Source organism: Engraulis encrasicolus, chromosome 6, assembly GCF_034702125.1.
Source record: "Engraulis encrasicolus isolate BLACKSEA-1 chromosome 6, IST_EnEncr_1.0, whole genome shotgun sequence".
Classification (NCBI taxonomy): Eukaryota; Metazoa; Chordata; class Actinopteri; order Clupeiformes; family Engraulidae; genus Engraulis; species Engraulis encrasicolus.
The window spans coordinates 11,413,081-11,433,737 of NC_085862.1; the positions used below are offsets into that span (position 1 = coordinate 11,413,081).

Below are 20,657 nucleotides of genomic sequence, written 5' to 3' on the forward strand. Positions count from 1 at the left end.
AACGTAATTTCATTTCCTTGTATGACTTGTGCATATGAAGAAAGTGACAATAAAAGCTGACTTGACTTGACTTATTATGATTAAGGATGAACATGATGGCAAATGACACAATTGTGTGTGTGTGTGTGTGTGTGTGTGTGTGTGTGTGTGTGTGTGTGTGTGTGTGTGTGTGTGTGTGTGTGTGTGTGTGTGTGTGTGTGTGTGTGTGTGTGGTGTGTGTGTGTGGGTGGGTGTGTGAGAGAGAGAGAGAGAGAGAGAGAGAGAGAGAGAGAGAGAGAGAGAGAGAGAGAGAGAGAGAGAGAGAGAGAGAGAATGTGATTCAGAGTAAAGTAGACATAAACTAAAGAGACACAAAACACAGAGTAATATGCCTATAAATCAGGCATGAAGTGGTTTCAGGACACGCCAAACATTTTTTGTGTGCAACAGAGTAGTCCATTTCCCTCAAAGACAGGCTAGATCCCAACTAGGTCCCAACTAGATTTTTGACATAGGCCTAACATTTTGCAAGACATGACAATAGTTGATGGCAATTGTTTAAAAATAATCAGGGCATTATTCTTAGTCTACACAGAACTTGACATGCAGGAAACGCGTAGGGAAATCAACTTAATTAGGTCCACATGCTTTTTATAGGGTTACAGACAAATAATGCCATTATTATGTGCCTGCATGAGCCTGGGCTAGCCTATAAGAATCCGAGGGGTAGCTATCACTATTATTATTATAGGCTATACCTACCCAGTAATCAAACTCAATAGCCTACACTAAATCAGCCAAGCCTTTCACTGTTAGGATATTTTTTATGTGATGTACGCTCTGGTGAGGTACAGCATTTACCGTAGCACTACGACATCAACTCCCAGAAGAAGAAAAAACACCTCACTGAGCAAGATCAAAGCCTTGTATGAGGCGGTTCAGGGCAAGCTCAAGATCAAGATGTGAGAAGTCAGCCATCTGCTGTTGAGGTCAGGTAATGCAACTAAAAAGTGGTTGTATTTTTCATGCATAAGTAAACTAGATGTTCTCTTACATTTTCAGCTTTTCTTCATTTAGGCCTACTCGAATGGTGACATTTCTCTGCTGTTTATTAGTCTCAAAGTCTAGTTAACTAGGCTATAGCCTATAGGCCTAGGTAAGGTCGGCACAAATAAATGAAGACTATAATTTAATTGGTAAATGCTATCATATCAGAGAGAGTTTAGAAGAAAAAAAATCTCTGATCATATACAGTAGGCCTATAGGACAACTGACTGAATGCCTTTGGGCGATGCCGGCGATCCGTCACGATTTTGGACTTATTGAAAAATAATGTGCCTAACTGAATTTCCCTCACCAACATGTCTCCCTCAAATGTCATGTGATGTGCTCTCAAAAGTTGTCCCACGATTCGCCTGCTAAATATATCAATAGTATTGATAAATTCATGACGAAGAGGACCGTTTTTTTGCCAGTACAACAATAATTATTATTTTGAATTATGGTGAAACTATCTCTTTCGAAAAGTACGTAAAATAAAATAAGTAATATTTGCAGGCACGACTGCGGGTGTTCTTCTGGTTCTGGTGTGCCTCCTGTGAAAAAGCGCCAAGTTCCATCCATAGAATGCGAGTCGGTAGTCAAGTGTTTACTAATGTAACATCAAATACTGTTTTGATAGAGGAGAAGCTTGGAGGCTGTTAATGGCTATGTTTATGTTATAATTTAACAGGTATGTATTCTTCTAAGTTGAAGGTTGAGCTTTTGTTGACTGCGTAGTAGTACCTTATGTAATGTTGAACTAGTTACCGAAAAATGAACCGGCGTGTTCACACACCCCTTCCCGCTGTTGTTGATGGCTTTCTCTGTTAGCGCCTTGGTCGTATGTCGAAAATAATGGTGATGTGCCTTCTTTAACGGGCATCAATATTGTATTAACTCTGAATTTGGAAAGTGTTTTTCACTGAATTCCTTGATTGGTGATTAGATAACAACGCCTTAGCATCCCGATTTGTTAGCTAGCTGGCTATGTGTTTGCTATCGTTGACTGAACCTATGAGTAAAGTTTGTTGTGTTGTGCAGTAGTTTACAAGGTAACCTAGCAGCTGTGAAACTTGAAACGAGAGTGTCGACACTATGTGGACAACTACATTCCAGTTATTTATTTAGCAAATGGTTTGTAATTGGTAAGCTGCCTGTATTGGATCGTATTGGTGATGCAGATGTCAAGTATCACGCACGTAGACAGTTAGCGAAGCTAACGGGCTAGCTTTGTTCGTAGCCCACCCCCGTATTCCATTTACAATGCACGCGGTTAGCTATTAGTATGAAGTGATTTGCTTTCGGTTTTACACTCACTGTGCTATTCCAATATCTCTGTAATGGAAAACAGTTCTGTGTTGTGTTGTGAATTGTAGGACATTTTGACCCGTACAAAATATGACTAACTTCGTCTGTCATGTATTTGTTTCAGTGACCAGTCCAGTGTAGACATCAGCTGTTCTGCGGTTGCGCAATGCCAGGTCTTCAGGCTGACGCCGTGGTGGCCGCTTTGGGCAGCCCCATCAAGAAAAGCAAACTGTCTCTGAAGTTCTTTCAGAAGAAGGACACCAAGCGAGCGCTAGATTTCTCCGAGACACAAGCAGAAGAGCAGAATGCACAGCCTCTGGAAACAGAAGAAACTGCGAGGTGACCCTTTTTGAACCTAGATTGTTAACCATAGTACAAATATTTTGTTGTTTACAGTTTTGCATAGACAGTCATTGGTCCTCTTTTAATTACAAAACTAACCAGGGGTTTGTTCAATTCCTTCAGTCTTGACCAGGTCGTGCCATGCCCATGTCCATCATCGCCCGTTACCTGTGAGCGGAGGGAGGTCCTTGTGCCCTTTGTCGGCTTAAATAACCTTGGCAATACTTGCTACCTGAACAGCATCCTGCAGGTAGGCATTTTGGCTATTGCATTAACGGGTCACGATTGCATGAGACACTCCATCATTTAATACACTGTGATGTAGATAGACCTGCACAATTTGGCAAGAAGTGTATTGCAGTATTTTTTCCCCTTATGGATTGTCATGGCTATGGTTGAACATTACAATTTGGAGTTTCTGCACAGTTGCTCCTGTTTTCCGTTTTTATTTCTAGTGAACGTTTTCAAACTATTCACTCATCAGACTGAAGATCGGACATACACTTGATGATGACTTGAAAGTGTTCACTGGGAGCCAACAATCTAAAATGGGAGGAAGTGTGCAGACAGACAGGTGTCAGACAGACAGGTGTCAGACAGACAGGTGTCAGACAGACAGGTGTCAGACAGACAGGTGTCAGACAGACAGGTGTCAGACAGACAGGTGTCAGACAGACATGTGTCAGACAGACAGGTGTCAGACAGACGTTTCAACTGCAAGAGCCTTCATCAGTGAGGCCTGAGCCTGAGGCTACACTGATGAAGGCTCTTGCTGGCGAAGCGTCTGTCTGACCCGGCAATGTATGAATAAAAATAAAAGAAAAAGGAAGAAAAACAAACTGAGTGGATGTCCCTGATTGGCCTACTTGATTACTTCAGAGATGCATCAACAAAAGACGGAAGATCGCTGTGGGTGTGGAAGATAACGATGCAATTCAAGGACATCATAACTTCAAATCAAAGTTGACTTTCATTGGCTGGATTGAGCAGAATGCTTTGAATGTAAATTAACAGATAAATTAAACAATTAGACATAAACGATGAGGAGTGGCCCTATGCTTGATGACTGTTGATTTTATGGTTCAGATTGTCAGTCATTTGTGATGCATTAAGATTTCCCTTTTTATTTCGTTCATCAACCTGGCTTGAGGCATGAAGTAAATGGCATGAGCTGGTTCGTTGAGTTGGCTGGGGCAAAAATGTGGCATGGTTTTCACTTTCTGAATTTGGGTACCTCTGGGTTTGTTTAAATTTTTGTAAAAAAATAAAACACTACCTTGACAATTGGAGTATGTTAAAGGGACAGTTTGGTCAATTTCAACATGCAGTTGTATTGCTCACGCTACCCTTGACTTGTCAGTACCTGGTGATGCCACATTTTTCGGCTCAGCCCTTTCCGAGATATGAGCAATTCTAATGGGGGCAGCGTTTGTTTACATTTTTAAAAAATGAAACATAGGCCAATTCCAAATATTTTCCCAAAAGGTACTGCTGTTTTCTAGTTGTCTGCTGATGTTTTATAACCTTTTGGATGTTTTTGGGAATAAATAAAAATGTTTTTTTGAAATGTAAACAAAGAGCTGCCCCCATTACAATGACCAGGATCTCGGAAACGGCTGAAGAAGAAGAAAAAAAAATCTCAGGCACTGACAAGTCCAGGGTAGTGTGAGCATTACAACTGCATGTTGAAATTGACCAAACTGTCCCTTTAATGTCTGCAGATGTTGCTTTAATGGTGTTGAATAACTTGTAACCTTGTAATTTTTATTTTGTTCATTTAGGTCCTGTACTATTGCCCTGGTTTTAAAGAGGCAATCAAGAAGCTGTACAAGCTGTCCAAGGGCCAAAATAAGCAGAAGAAGGTCTTGAAGGATGAGGAGGTTAGCAAAGATTCCTTTGTCCTTATCAACACTTTTTAAACCATGGACTTTATCTCCCCATGGATGCTTGTCAAACCATGGATGTTTTGATGTGCATTTTCCACTCTGCCACTTCCAATTCTCTCTTTTTTTTTCTTTTGCTTACGGCAGTAATATTGAAGCGTTTAGATGTAATGGATTTCTTTGAGCTAATGAAGGTCCTTGAAATGAGGAACGACGTGCCTTTCGATCTTAAAAAGTCAAGTTGCTTACTACTAAACTTTTTGGATAATTGTATGAAGATTGAAGACAGACAGCAGTAACAAAGAAAGAAAAGGCCCCTATTTTTGGTGCTGAAAACCAACAAGGATGGCAGGCAATGAACCTGTAGAATTAAAAGAGCGTCGTGGCAGCGTTTATAAAAGCACCCTGTACCCCTATAGGAATATAATGTCAAACATCCGTCCACATCAAATCCGAACACGGCCTAATGGGGCACCTAAGTCTCCACCCCTTCCGGGCGGCTCATGGGGCTGGGAACGCAAAAACTTTTGACTGGGCTGTAATGGACTGATCAAAGCTATTTTCCGATCCACCTCGCATTTCCCCGTCGATCACACATATGCTGTGCCTCAGAATTAATAACAACCAATGGTGTGTTTGTTGACTTCACTTGGCGATTTTTGAGTTGTGTGTGCAAAAATATGTAATTATTTGGACTACACAACAGACGTCGCATGTCCGACGTGCAGACACTTCAGCCGCGGTGCAGCAGTAGGGTTGGCTGTGCCTCGGTTCACGTCAAATATGCGAGGCGCACGTTGTAGTCTCTAACACAGTTATGCACAAAAGCTAAAATAGCCTTTCTTGCGTGTCGAAAATGATTGGTCTTACGTTGCAAATCCAAACCTTAAAAATACACCGCCATCATATGTGAAATCCGGAGCACATGCCAAACGGGATGAGGATTTAGCTTGACTCGTTCCATTCACTCCCGTTCAAAATGTTGAGAGCTCCAGGCCCACGGCTCGGAAGTAGAAGGGCGTGACTTAGGTGCCCCATACATGATAACTAACCACTCATCTCTGCTATGCATGTACTGCACCTGTGTGTGTGTGTGTGTGTGTGTGTAGCAGCAGGAGGGCTCTGCTGTGGAGGCAGGAGAGGGGGAGCAGGAGCTGCAGGCGCCGGCACAGGTGGAGCTACTGGCCAGTTTCCACAGTCTCATCACCTCTCTAGAGCAACTGCAGTCCAACTTCCTGGTCAGTCCCAGCAAATACGGCGAGGGCGAGCTCGCCACTCCTCCACGCAAACTGCTCAACTCCCTCAGGTATTACCACACCACATCACATTACATCACATCACAGGCAGGCTATCATGGGTAAAGAACAATTCTAGACAATTTCAACATGCAGTTGTATTGTTCACAATATTCTTGTCTTGTCAGTACCTGAGGACGCTTTTTTTTTTTTTTTTTTTTGGCCCTTTCTGAGATCCTGGCCATGCTATTGGGGGCATGAGTTTGTTGGACAAGCAGAGGAAATATCCTGCTAGGTTTTTCTTCTGCCTGTGCTCTCAACATGCGTGATTTTACAGTTTGGCTCATCAACCTGGCTTGAGGCATGAAGTAAATTGCATGAGCTGGTTCGTTGAATTGGCTGGGGGCAAAAATGTGGCATGGTTTTCACTTTCTGAATTCGGGTACCTCTGGGTTTGGAAAAATAAAAATAAAACACTACCTTGACAATTGGAGTATGTTCATGTCTGCAGATGTTGCTTTAATGGTGTTGAATAGCTTGTAACCTTGTAATTTTGGGCATCTAACTATTCCTTGTTATTATGGAAATATTATGAAGTTTAGTTGAAATCCCGAAATGACCCCTGGGATGTATCAACAGTGTAGTAGGAATAAGGTGAATGTTTCACATTGCTTTGCTAAATCTTGCACGTTTCTCTCTCCACAGGCAGCTGAACCCCATGTACGAGGGCTATCTTCAACACGATGCCCAGGAGGTGTTGCAGTGCATCCTGGGATACATACAGGAAGCCTGCGACATCATCCGCAAAGAGGAGCCAGAGACCACGTCGGGGAAGGAGGAGACCAAAGAGGAGGATGGAGAAGGAGGTGCAGGAGGGGGAGCGGACGGCCAGCTGAGCGGGAAGAGGAAGAGTGACACCGAGGCGGGGAACGCCAAGAAGAAGCCCAAGTCCCAGGGCAAGAACCATAACACCACCAGCCAGGAGGAAGAGGAGCTGCAGCAGCCTGCAACACGATCCAAGAGGAAGTCTTCAGGTAAAAATACTAATGATAGTCAAAAGGAAAACAAGTTAATAAATGGTATGTCCTGGCACCTGACGGGACACGACAAAAAGGTAGAAAAATTAAAAAGTCCTTTGCACTTTTTAATAGATGGATCTTTGGGGTAGCTTAGGATAACTGAGCCCTGAGGAAGGTCAGTAGAGCGAAAGCTTGGCCTAATCATTAAAAAGAACACAAAGGGGATTTAAGTTTGCAGACATTTTTCTTTCAATTTTACACAGCTTTTGTTTATGTTTGGCACCTTTTAATCGAGAGTGCGGTGGGGTCCGCTTTGCAATGCTCGTGCATGTTTGGATTTTTGAATTTCGAGACAGCCTCTGGCAACGACCAACTTCTCATCCTCCGCACCAGACTACGTACCTTTGGTGACTGAGCTTTCTGTATTGCTGTTCCCACCCCCTGGGTCCGTCTACCTGCCCACATATGCCAAGCCCCCATACTGATTTACACTGATTTCCTTCAGAAACCAACTCACAGCTCATGTGCTCACTAAGACCCAACTCTGTGACCCAACTCCTCTGTTTGTAAAGCAACCTTGGGTTTCATGAAGGGCGCTATAAAAAATATTTTTATTGATAATAATAATAATAATAATAACAATATATGAGGACCTTGGCCCTCAAAATGGGAACAAGGGGGCACGGCGGGCATGTCCTCAAGGGAGTCAGCATTCTGTTATCTCTGCCACCACTTTTTCAACCATAGAATGCTTCTGCCAAGCTTGCTAATTTTCCTCGCCCTCTGCAGCAAACACTACCAGAAAGGTTCTGTGACGTGTTTCATGATGGAACTGGTGAATGCATAGATTACTATCTGATAGACCCATCACAAACGGATGAAATATCTAAAACCTCAACACCTGTCTGACCAGGTGCCACCCATTTTGGAGAAAACGGGTGACAACGTTGTCCATTGGGGAGTGTGAACCTTTGGGACACGGTGGCATAACATGACAAAGCAGCAAATGATTTAAGCTAACAACAACAGCAGCAACAAAAAAAACAATGAAATCAGTTATAACAATATAACAATCAAATGACCTCATGATGTCCATGTGTCTCTAGGTGACATCAGTACAGAGGGAGCTGGTGATCAGCTTGCTAATGGCCACCAGGAGGCAGGGCAGACGGAGGAGGAGGAAGAGAAGGTGGAGAAGGAGAAGGAAGAGGGGAGTGAAGTGGAGGAAGCAAAGCTGCCGGAGCTCCCCAAGGAAACGACAAGCAAAAGGAAGAAGCGAGCACGACTGAGTTGGTTAAAGTCGTCGTCCTCTTCCTCCTCCTCCTCATCGACATCCTCTGGGAAACAGCCCAGCATCTTCTCCAAGTTTCGGAGCATGGGCCGCCTGACCAGCCACTTGGGCGGCCGCTCTGAAACCAAAGAGGAGCAGGAGAAGGAGGAGGCCCGTAGGCCGCAAGATCAGGACCAAACAGACGACACCGCACTCACGTTAGCGCAGACCAGCGCTCAGTGTAAGGACGGCAAACCCCAGAGCGAAGGTAAGCACGGTGTCTTAAGTTAAGTCTGGGAGGGATCAGTCTCTTGCGTCCTTCAGCTTGTGTGTTTTTTTTCTCCATTGACTTAACATCACTTGCTGCCACACTAAATTGTCTCTGCATTCCATGTCTGTCTGTGTCTGCCTGTCTGTCTGTCTGTGTGTATAGAGACCCAAAGCTTGGATGTATTGAAGAGCCTGTTCCAGGGGCAGCTGGTGCTCCGGACGCGCTGTCTGGAGTGCGAGTGCTTCACGGAGCGGCGGGAGGACTTCCAGGATATCAGTGTCCCCGTGCAGGAGGACGAGCAGACACCAAGGGACTCTGGCTCAGAGAGTAAGACCACACTGACCGTCCATACTCTCTCATACTTCCTATAGAAGCAGACAAGTCCTAACAGTCTGGTACTTTGAATGGTTGTCAATTATTCTATCCAAAATGCCTCCGATTCAGTCAGGCTGAATTTAGTCCCTCCATCATCGTATTGAGTCAACTTTCTTTTCGTCAGATCTCACGAGCTGCGAAAGACCTAAGCGACCGTGTTTTAACCCATTGACGCCTAAGGCACCGGCAAAAAAGGGTGCTGGATGCCTGAGCCCTTAAAGAAAAGCTGCCCTCAGCCTATAAAAACCTTAATATCTTCGCTTCTGTAGCACATAAAAATATGCACAGTTGCATTTAAACGCCAAGACACTCATCTTTAATTAGAATGTGTTCATTCATCTCAAACAAACAGAGATTTTTAATAAAGTTGTCTCAAATCTCATGACCCTGAATGTTACCCTCATGACCCTGAATAGATTTGTACTTTTCATACATGAAAAGGGGGATCTTCTCCATGGTCCGCCATTTTGAATTTCCAAAAATAGCCATTTTTAGCTGCAAAAATGACTACTTGGACCATACTAGAAAATATTTGTTTATTACTTAGTAAACTTTCATGTAAAGATCAAATTTGGCAATAGGCAGCCCAGTTTCAATAAGCAGCATAGTTGCAGTACCTTTTTGGCCATTTCCTGCACAGTGTCCCTTTCTGAATTGTAATGTTAAAAGTGATCTCTGTTGTCCCCTCAGTCTCTCCAGAGCCCAAGCCAGAGCTGAAGACCCTGAAGTGGGCCATCTCCCAGTTTGCCTCGGTGGAGAGGATCGTGGGGGAGGACAAATACTTCTGCGAGACATGCCGCCACTACACAGAGGCCGAGAGGAGCCTGCTGTTTGACAAGACCCCCAGTGTCATCACCATCCACCTCAAGTGCTTTGCTGCCAACTCCTCAGAGTGAGTCAAAGTTTGTACTGTACAGTTCTGTACGCTTGTAGCATTGCCAGGGGGGCAGTGAAGCAGTGTACTGTATGTTACTTAAGGTATTTTGGTACACGCATCATTTAACAATGACAATTTGATAGTGGCATGGTAGAGATAAACAATAAAATGACAACTACGATTTATTATCTATTTGTAGGTGAGCGAGTATGAGTGGTATGTGCCATCAGGGTTCCCACACCTTTTTGATGAAAAAATTCAAGCACTTTTGAAGCACCACATTTCAGTTTTCCAGCACCCCCAGAATTTTGTGTTTTTAAGATGCACTCTCCTGCATTCTAATCAATTTTAGGTTTTCGAATGGCAAATCCCATCTGACATCTCACTCCCTTTTTGATGTACCTAAACAATTTATTTCTATTATTTGGCTTACTAAATTTCAAGCATTTTCAAGCACTTCACCAAGCATTCAAGCATTTTCACAACCTTGAAAACACTTAATTTAAATTCAAGCATTTTCAAGTAATTCAAGCACCAGTGGGAACCAAGAGCCATGCAACAGGACCATGGAACCTTAACGCTATATCCTCCTGATTACCAGGGAACTGTTTTTGTATAACTGTTTTTTTTTTTTTGTTCTTTTTTTTAATCTTCCCCAAATCTTTGAGGGGTAATGAGGATATTCCTAGAAAAAATTGTGTACATTTTTTTATTTTATTTTACAGATATGTGAGAGAAATGTGTCCACTACAGTCATGAATTTAAATGTTACCTTAGTTTATACTTTAAAGCCAGTGTTGTGGGATCCTTTGTCGTTAAGGTTGGATCTGATGATGTATCCATGTTAGAATACACATACCATCCAAATTCTAGACTAGTGTTTGTTTTTTAGTGGGCAAACCAACATACAGTAATCAAGGGATCAAATGAAGAGCTCTTTTCCAAAACGCTATATCCACCAATTTTGACTTACCTTTCAAACCTCTATAAAATTCATTTTGCAATACCCAATACAAACATGTCAATTTCCCAACATTCTATAAAATGGATACATCTCTCATTTAGGAAAAGAGCTCTTCAAATACTTCATGCCAGCGCTGTATGATACTTCAACTCAGTTGTGGGATCCTTTTGTCCTCCAGGTTGGACCCGTACGCCGGGCTGTCGAAGGTGAACACGCCTCTGCAGACGCCCCTGCAGCTCTCTCTGGAGGAGTGGAGCACGGGCGCGGCGCCCCCTGGCGGACAGCAGCAGCAGCACTATCAGCTCTTCGCCGTGGTCATGCACAGCGGCGTCACCATCAGCAGTGGCCATTACACCACCTACGTCCGCATGTCGGACCTCCAAAAGCTAAGCCTAAGTAGGGAGGAAGGGGAGGATGAGAGCGAGGTGATGACACAGGCTGCCAAGAAAGTGGAGACGTCGACCCAGGAGTACGACGATGGGGAGGTGTCCTTTAGCCTGAGTGGCCGGGTTGGTGGCGGTGGCGGTGGTGTTGGTGGTTGTTGTGTCAGCTCGGCCTCCGCTGCCTCCCCCTCAGCCAAACCAGGGACCAAGAAGTCCCTGGAGGGAGTGGGCCTGCTGGGGGGCCAGAGGAGCCTGGCCACCTACGACCTCGCCGGCAGCAGCAAGCACCAGGGCGGCACTGACAAGAGCGTGTTTCCCTCCGGCTCGCAGCCGCTCGGCAGCGCAGCAGCAGCAGGGGTGAAGAAAGAGAAAGAGGCCACGGCGGTTGGGGAGCGGAGGTGCGTCGGTGCCGGTGATCTGCAGAACCTTCTGGACTACGAGGGGAAGTGGCTGCTGTTTGACGACTCTGAGGTGCGGCTCTACGAGGAGGAGGAGTTCCTGCGCGCATGCTCGCCCGACACGTGCAGCACCTCCACGCCATACCTGCTCTTCTACCGCAGGGTCCCGCAGCACAAATGAGGCACGCAGCGCACTCTTCTGCCCCCCTGTCCAGCTCTCAGTATACCCACCCCCGCCCCGCCCCTGTACAAAGAAGCTGGGGTGGATTTCTCGAAACCAAAGTTGCTTACTACATTAGCTACTTTGTTGTTTTCAATGCGTTTTCCCATTGGCAACTAACTACATAAGTTGCCAACAACTTCTCTTTTGAGAAATGCACCCCTGGTTTGGTGGTAAACCAGGTGAAGTTCACCTTCTGGTAGAGGTAGAGCATCTAATAGAGGAACCTGGAGTCCTCATTGTCTTACAGGTGGGGTTGCAAGTTAACCATCCTAAGAAAATGTACTATTGTGACATCACGTTGGGGGTTCCACAGGCTCATAGGAGTCTATGTAAAATCTTAGAATCCTGGGGGAGTTCCCCCAACGTGATGTCATACCTGCAACCCCACCCAAATGATGCCTGCAGATACATCTATGAGCAGGTTTTTACCACTTCCTGAAGGTGAACTAAGCCTGGTTTATAACTTGACCATGTTCTTAGTATCATCCCCCCCTGGACATGAGATGCCCCAGCCTTGCCAGAGACTTGCAGCACCTCCATGCCCTACCTGCTCCTCTTTCACAGGGTCCATGAGCAGACACGGGGCACTCTTGCTAACTGCCCACCCCCCCAGCTTTCTGTATCAGATATAAAATACCCCGTCACCCACCCCTCATTTCACGCTGTCTTATTAGACGTGCTCTTGCTCATCCATAGATATGAACCACTAAATGCTGTGTTCAGCCTAGATGTTGTCATAGATGGTATCGACGCCACCTACAGGACAATGTGCATATTGCATTGTCAACGACTGATGGCAGCAATATCCTAACTAAAATTTGTGGTGATCTGACTTCAGGCAGTAGTTCCAATACAAAGGAATGATGGGCACAGTATCTAGTGTTCCTATCTATGTAGCTCATCTTCTAGTCCGCTCTCCAGCTCTGTATCAGAGTTTTTATTTCCATGTTCTGTCATTTGACCTGCCCTTGACTTTTTTTTAATTTCTTTTTTAATCCTCAGACTTTTCCTCATTTGGGACCGCACCTTGGCACTTAAAACAGTGCATCTTCTGAAAACTTGCCCTTGTATGGAAAGTGTCCGCCCCCCACATTGTATGACCAGATGTAATGACTTCTCATGCACTGGGTCCTGTTTTTAGATATGTTTTGTTTTATAAAGAGCACAATATATTATTGTATTTTTCTTGCTATAGCTAGCTACATGTCTACGTTTAGAGAGAATATCTGTGCCCTCCATCCTTGCTGTACTATAAGATGACTAGTTAAGCTTAATGTGTAGTGATTCTTGGTTACACTTTTCTCCTGGACCAGCTATACTAGTTTTGGGAAACATTTATTTTTGAAGAACATCACCAGTTATCAAAAAAGAAATCTTTGATGGGATACTAGGACTGGGACGAGTCCATTCAGTTAACGTGTGTAAGCTATTCAAAGGACAATTCAACCGATTTCAACATGCATAGTGCTCATGCTACCCGCAGCTTGTCAGCCCTGTCTTTCATCCTGGGGTGCATTTCTCGACAATGTTGTTGCTAAGTTAGGAACTTAATTGGTTGCAATGCAATTTCCCGTAGGTATTTAAGTTGCTAACTGATTGGCAACGATGCTTTCGAGAAACGATAATCTGGCCAGCTAATGGGGGCATGGGTTTATTTACTACTTTTTTTTATATAGTAAAATACTCATATCCCCACCATGTAGTGCTGTGACCTACAACACAGCATTAACCTGGAACGATACTTTGAGCATGTAAGACCTTACAAATGCCATGTGAACAAAGTATGCCCCCAGTTATTTGGCCAGGATCTCAACAAAAAGGGTGCTGCATCTAAGGGGAATAGACAAGTCAAGGGTAGTGTCAGCAATGAGAGTGGATATTGAAATCGGCCCGAATTTCCCTTTACGTTTCAGTAGGATCCAGTCAGAATCACATACTGATGGCAAGGATAAAAATGTACCTCATTCCAACAATTCCCCCCCCCCCCCCTTTTTTTTTAACATGCCAGGTCCTCAATATAAGCATTCTGAAATATTTGACCAACCACCATCAGTTCTGGTGGAAGTTCACCAAAGCAAAAGTCTGGAATCTAACTTTTCTAAAGAAAATGCTTTGCTAAGGTTGTTTTACAGGATCTTTGTCCATTCATCCTGTGTGATTTCCATCTCTTTGTGGAAGCTCTTGTACACCCTATTAAAACACCAGCAATATCCTCATTGTGTGTGTTTTATTAACAGAAATGACAAGTATAGACATTAAAATTTATTTAGTAAAATATGTAAAGTAAAGAAAAGCTACATAAAACAATCCATGGATGTCTGGAACAGTACCAGAGTTTCTTTTTTTTCTTTTCACTTTTTTAAACAAATGTAGTACCAGCAGTAACTAAAAAAAAAAAAAAGATGAACCATCATGATAAATAGTGGTACCTTTTTTGCTTGTTTTGTCATTTTGGATTAAATAGTAAACTTTCGAGTTGTACAATGCCTAAAAAAAATGCATCATAACAGTTCAAAAATAAAAAGTGCACACAGGAAATAAAATCCGGATTGACATAACGTACGCAGCAAAAATCCATCTTCAGTTCGTAACAGATCGTTTTGTAAACGAATAAGGTATTGGAATGACGTACCAATGCTTAATACTTGCTTCCACTTATCTGACTTGCTTCCCCTAATCTACCCCCCAAACCTTACTAGGTAGAACACTGAATTTTCTCAAGGGCCTTTTGATATTTACAAACAAATAAATTATCATTTTTTTTGTTTTTCTTTTTTTTTTCTTCATGTGCACAAGCCGTCCATTTTCCCACGTTCACATGTCAAGTTTGCGTAGGCTCATCCGACTGAAGGAATCCCTGAAACAAAAACAAAAATGACCTTAGCCTGGAGTCTTCCCTTATAGTACTCAGGACTATTACTGATATTCCAGCTGGTTCACTACCTTATCAGGTGGTCCTTTTGCTGCATGGTCAAAGGAGCAAAGGAAAGGGTGAAATGGGTTTGCCAGACAGGGTTAAGCCAGTGAAAAAGCGGGTGAAGAGCAGCTTGCCAGAGAAGAAAGCAACCAGTGTGATCTAATATAGTTATTAGTGTTCCCTATAACAGTCTGCACTGTGGCAGAGGCCGTATGTGCAAGAGATGACCTCTTGGTTATTGCGGAGGACAGCGTGTGAGAATGGAAAACAAGATCCTTAAGAATTAGGCTGTTTGTAAGTGACGTTCAGGAGTATGGCATACAAAAGCAGTAGTAATTGTAGTACAGTTTTCCCTTTCAAAAAAAGGGAATGTAGAAAACAGTCTTTTTAAAAATATATATATTTTAGGGGCTTTTATGCCTTTATTTGATAAGACAGCCTGAGATGGTGACAGAAAGCGAGTGGGACAGAGAGACGGGGCGGGATCGGGAAGTGACCCCGAACCGGGGTCCCCGTGGGCATGCAAGCCCAAACGTGGGGGGGCTAGCGCGCTGCGCCACAGCGCCCCCCCAGAATGTCACAGTCTTTTAATTCACAGAACTAATGCATCCAACAAGGATGTGTTTCGATTTCAGCACTGATGTGACCGTGTTAAAGGTCCCTCCCAAATGTAATTTTAGTAGTGCATATGCTACATTTATGCTGGTCATTCACAAATTTGATCCTTGATTGACCAACTATTAAAGTAATATTAACTGTTCTGACAAAAGTACAATTGCATTGCAGTCCACCATGCAAAACATGACTGGAAATTCAAAACGGTTGACACAGAGAAGATGCACCTATTCATGCATGAAAAGTATACATTTCCAAGCCATAATGAATACCTACAAATTGACGGTGGTGATAAATTTGAATTAAAATATTACATTTATGAAGTGGGCAGAATAAATTCTTCATAAAATTGTATTCTCTACCTTTACAAATTATGGCTGAAGCAGTAGAAATGCAGAAACATGTGGAACATAATTCAGGATGGACCAGTATGAAGGCGTGTGTGTAACGAAGAGGATAGGGCTGCTCCAGTCCTGCCTATACTGACCTGTGGGAGTTGACCTGCAGCACAGGCTTGTAAAGCTGAGGGATTTTCCTGTTGATGAGGGGCTGCAGCGCCTCCTTCAGCCGGTGGTAGTTCCTCTCCAGCTCCCGCTGGTACTCCTTCTGGTCGGGACCAATCAGGCTCTTGTTTTTGCGGAGGGCATCCTCACATCTGAGACAGAGTCAGTTGAGAGCGAAGGAGGGGGGGGGGGGGGAAAGCATGACATATTTTTTCAATTAAACTAAACCCTGAAGAAGGCTTGCGCCGAAACGCGCGGGTCTCTGCTCCCATGTTTTTAAACTTATTAGCCATGTTTCAATAAAGGCTTTTTAATATTTTTCCACAAAAAGAGTGCCTTGGACTCCCTTTTTTGACAAGATATTGTTCTTTCCCCAACACCAAAGAGCACCTTCAAGATTTTTTCTGAACAATTCCCTGAGCACTTCGGATTTTCTCTTCACTTAAAAACTACTTAGCGTTGCATAAAATAATAAAAGAGGTAAATGTGCCAAAGGGTCAATGTACCTTTTAGTGAAATCTTTGAAACAGAGGCGAAGCTTATTGTGGTGCCTGAAAAGCTTCGGGTCACTTGGGATCTCAGACAGGAACACCTGGGCAACCTCCAGTGGTCCCTACAATGCAAACAGGAGAAGACACATATTCACTGGGGGGTTACACCTGTACATTTATGCTCAAAATGTTGCATTGGCTGAAGGTATGGGGTTATTTGGACATGCCTCAGAATATGAATGAGGAGGGAAAATAATTTCTGATTGATTGAAACAATTATCAAATATTAACATCAAGTTAAAATTAAGTGTACCCTCAAATCATCATACCCTAATTTGACCTGATAGGAATGCACAGTTGGGTCAAAGACGTCTAACATGAAATTGTCATTCAGTGCTAACGGATACTTTTGCTTACTGTAACTGTGAAAAACATGATTTTCAATTTTTTTTAAAGTGAATGCATGAAAGCCAAGCCAAGGAAATAATTTCAAAAATCTCTTTTTTTTTTGCATTTACAGTAACCAAAAGTATGCGTTACATTGAAGGACAATTTCATGTTGGACGTCTTTGACCCAGTTGCACACAAGTTGACACAAACAAATAAAATTTGAGTCCATGTAAGCGCTGTTGGGGGAAAAAAAAAAAACCTGAGCACCTGATTGACTGTGGTGCCCACAGATCCTTGGAGCACCATCTGCAACATCTTGGCATCTGCTGGGTCTTGGTGGGTGGCGAAAGCCAGCTCCTGAGTCTTCTTCTGCATATCTTCGATGGCCACCTCTATGGGCATGGAGATAATCTAGGACACCAAAACAAAAATTCTAAATATAGCAACTTGGATAACTTTGACTTTGACACTTCAAAGTGGGATTGATTGCGGTCTCCTAAATGGCTGTGAGCAGTGATGGCGTAAATATCACTCATCAAACACTAACGTACAATCAACCCGCACTGGACCACAGTAAACATCCTCCTTGGCCATATTTATGAGCTAAACCAATGACCTTTCAAAACAGACATGTTGGGGAAGATGAGTGTTAGAATCTAACAACTGAGATGAAGTCGATGAATGCAAAATGGTCATCCAATTTTTCTTCTTCTTCCCGCCCCAATTGAAGTCTTGAAAGATATTTCACAAGTCAGCGTAGAAAATAATAGCATAGTCTAGCAGGTTAGGGGAAAACGCAAAGTTAAGCAGTTCAAGTCATTGTCTGCCCCCTTCACGGACCCATTACTAGGGGTCGACCGATACAGGTTTTTTAATGGCCGATGCGATACCGATTTTTTTCCCATCACCCTTGGCCGATACCCGATTTCCGATACCCGATATTTGGGGCCGATAAGGGTTAAACAATTTTTTAAAAAAATGACAAATATTCCAGGTCTCAAGTTAAACCTTTAACATTATCAAATTGAGGTAGAACTTGTAACAGTTAAACATCCACTCTAACAATCAAGTAATAAAAAAATAAAGTGTCTTGGTGCTTTAAAAAAAAAAAAACCTGAATGACATAAAATAATAAATATTGCGTATCGGCCAAAACCACACACATATCGGCCGATACCGATACACTTAAAAAATGCAAATATCGGCCCGATAGCGATACCAATATACCGGTATATATCGGTCTATCCTTACCCATTACTCCAGTGAAAGCAGGAGACTCATGTTTGAGACCAAGCAATATTTCTCCAAGGGGGAAAAAACCCTTGAATAAATGGTGACTTCTGTCAATGTCCGACTTTAGACATCTTTAGGTTTAGTGCCCGTGAAAGGGGTTTCTCAAACACTGCATCCTGTTTCTGTACTGCATGGTGCCCGTAGGGTTCTCAGATAATAATAATAATAATAATAATAATAAAATCTGGACAGGGCGTCTATGTTTTTGACAGTTTGACAATTTGTCAGCCGCGTGGCGCACATGATATTTTTGGTGTCATGAGGGCAATAACATCATGCAAAATTATTTGGTTTACTATAGCTAAATATAGAGACCCCCACTGAGAGCCAGTGGCCATAGTGGAGTGCATGCCATGCATAGTGCATACCTCTTCCTTATGGATGATGTTGATGCGGGTCTTGATGTAGGGGAAGGCGTGGGAGGTGGTAAGGATGGTCTTGCGCTTGTACTGCTCGTGCAGGTCGCCGTGTGCCCGTCCATCCAGCGTGAAGGGCGTGCAGTAGACAAAGCGCCGCAGGTTGTAGTTCTTGTCAAAGTAGGTGATGCGGTCCTTCATCTCGTACGTGTCAAAGTAGGGCTCTACGTAGGTGATCTGGACAAAGGCCTGATGGAGAAAACATAAAGGTTGGAGCAGGCGTCACCCAACAGTTTTTCTCTTCTTTTAACGGTGCTGACCAAAATATTGTAAAACTGAAAAATGAGAAAAGGTCGCACCATGCATTGGTTTCTTTATTACATGTATTACATGTTATAAAGAAACCTATGCATGGTGCGACCTTTTCTCATTTTTCTGATGGAGAAAACAACAATGGGAAGGTTAACATTTTGCTAAACAGACACGATAGTAATTCACACTTGCTTCAAAGAGGGGCGGTATTAAAAACAAAACAAAAAAACACACACAAACACCAGTACAGTATAGTCTTGGGTAAGCGCCGGGGCAGTCATGGGTAAGCGGTCAACGTGTCAGACTTGTAGCCCAGGTTCCTGCCAGGTTGGTGGGGGGAGTAATTAACTAGTGCTCTCCCCCATCCTCCTCCATGACTGAGGTAGCCCTGAGCACGGTACAGTCCCACAACAGCCACACTGCTCCCTTGGGGCCCCGTTGGGGGTTGCCCCCTTGCACGGGTGAGGCATAAATGCAATGTTGTTGTGTGCGGTGTGCGCTTGTCTGCTATGGAGTGCTGTGTTACAATGACAATGAGAGTTTCCCAGTTGGGCTTTCACTTTCACTTCACTTTCAAATGTGTAGTCAAAAAGAACAAGAATACACTATATCCATATGGGATTGGAGATCTTGCGGATAAGCTCCCTTCAGTCATTTGATGCTATAGTGAGCAAATTACCCTGCAACTCAAAATTGAGGTTTGTGTCAGGGTCAGGATGGCCCTTAATCAAAGCTGGTGTCTTGCCATTTTATGCTACACTGCACGGCTGTCCTCCCAAGCCATAACGCAGTAGTACCCTTAGCCTAGGGGTTAAAGTTATGTTCGTCTATATGTAGAATACTTCACTGATGCAGGATGTCCTGCCAGAACATCAGCCATTGCCTTTAGAAAGCCATATAATATGTTATTTTATTTTTCTTGATATTTTTGATACTGTCATTATTTAGACAGGATGGTGAGAAAGACAAGAAATGAGTGGAAAATTATCTCGGACGGCGAGCTGAAATCGAACCGGCGTCCCCATGGCCATGGCACCCCCGTGTGCTTACTTTGTTTGGGTCCAGTTTGCACTTGTCCACTGGGTTGGAGTCTTTGATGACCTCCACCTGGTCCTCTCCAAATCTCTCCCCATAGAAACCCTGAAGAATGAGACAACATTTATTTTCTCAGAGAGATACAGACAGCGTGACAAATTCATTTATAATATATAATGATTTACCTCGAGTCTATGGGAGATCTCTGCCAGTTTGGTGATGGCTGGCTCTTTGTACACAAACTCTTGCTCATCCAAGTCTCCAAACTTGGAGCCATAAAAGCCAACTCTAAAATAAGTCCCAAACATCCTCTTTCCATCCTACAAAAGATACATACAATCAGCAACAACTCTTAGCAGTAGTAATACATACAGTCCAATAGATGAAAACGTGTGGCTCACATATAAAGAAACATTCCTGAAGACGGAAACATAAGAATAAGTGTGATGTGGAGACCATGACAGCGATGATGCAAAATCTCAGCCAGGTTTGCAAAATTAGCCAATTGCAAAACCTAATGCCAACATTGATGAGAATCTGCCTAAAAAATAAAAAGTAAGTATGTACACAGGCCATCCTTGGCAGGGTCACTGATGAAGTTGCTTTTTGTTGGGAGAGATTTTTCAAACCTAAACTAATTGCTAATATAAGGCTCTTAAAAGCCATATTGCCAATGGTGCGAGGACATAAATGACTGCATTTGTTATTTTAAACACTGTGTTCGAATTAATTAAGAAGTTGAAAAGTAATATTTTCAAAACTTTCAGGCCAATTATGTGCGTTTACACATACCGTTATCATAATCTACCCCCCCCCCCTCCATCCACAGACCATAGACCACCAATACTGTACATCATCATGTGTATAATATGGTCAAAGCATAAGCAAAGCAAAGGCCATGACTACAACACACAAAATATACGTAATAATTGTGATGTCCCGAGAATAGATTACAAACAGGATGCCTTTTCCACTGATGCATTAAGGACAAAAGCCGTAACCTCCCTTAAACAAACGTCCCCCTACTCCTCCACAAGTACAGAGTTCATGAGCTCCAGGTGAATGACAGTGGCCTTAAAGGTGGGGTTGCAGGTTAACCATTTTAAGAAAATGTACCATTATGACATCACGCTGGGGGTTCCGCAGGCTCATAGGAGTCTATGTAGAACCTTAGAAT

At 43.2% G+C, this 20,657-nt stretch overlaps 2 protein-coding genes across 20 annotated transcripts in view; one reads left to right on the forward strand and one right to left on the reverse strand.

The window, feature by feature from the left end:
* Positions 1-1,579: 1,579 nt before the first annotated feature.
* Positions 1,580-13,784, forward strand: usp1 (ubiquitin specific peptidase 1). 3 transcript variants are annotated; one of them, XM_063200605.1, is made up of 10 exons: positions 1,580-1,711; positions 2,453-2,667; positions 2,794-2,920; positions 4,452-4,550; positions 5,663-5,859; positions 6,494-6,822; positions 7,914-8,345; positions 8,511-8,675; positions 9,414-9,615; positions 10,743-13,784. In XM_063200605.1, the coding sequence occupies exons 2-10, from the start codon at positions 2,495-2,497 to the stop codon at positions 11,524-11,526; spliced, it is 2,508 nt and encodes an 835-aa protein (XP_063056675.1). In that variant the 5' UTR covers positions 1,580-1,711; positions 2,453-2,494; the 3' UTR covers positions 11,527-13,784. The 3 variants fall into 3 exon arrangements, with proteins under 3 accessions (XP_063056675.1, XP_063056677.1, XP_063056676.1); XM_063200607.1 differs by having other exon boundaries at positions 5,666-5,859; XM_063200606.1 differs by lacking the exon at positions 1,580-1,711 and adding an exon at positions 1,799-1,878.
* Positions 13,785-13,815: 31 nt separating this feature from the next.
* dock7 (dedicator of cytokinesis 7) overlaps positions 13,816-20,657 on the reverse strand; it is a 79,059-nt gene continuing 72,217 nt past the window's right edge. For 13 of the 17 annotated variants that reach the window (XM_063200603.1, XM_063200587.1, XM_063200599.1 and 10 more), the window contains 7 exons: positions 19,666-19,791; positions 19,496-19,585; positions 18,146-18,382; positions 16,752-16,895; positions 16,110-16,216; positions 15,588-15,755; positions 13,816-14,425 (listed from right to left, as the gene is read on the reverse strand). In XM_063200603.1, coding sequence (XP_063056673.1) covers positions 14,383-14,425; positions 15,588-15,755; positions 16,110-16,216; positions 16,752-16,895; positions 18,146-18,382; positions 19,496-19,585; positions 19,666-19,791 — 915 coding nt within the window. In that variant the 3' untranslated portion in view covers positions 13,816-14,382. Of the gene's footprint in view, positions 14,426-15,587; positions 15,756-16,109; positions 16,217-16,751; positions 16,896-18,145; positions 18,383-19,495; positions 19,586-19,665; positions 19,801-20,657 lie in introns of all 17 variants that reach the window. The other 4 variants (XM_063200604.1, XM_063200602.1, XM_063200598.1 and 1 more) reach the window with 1 other exon arrangement.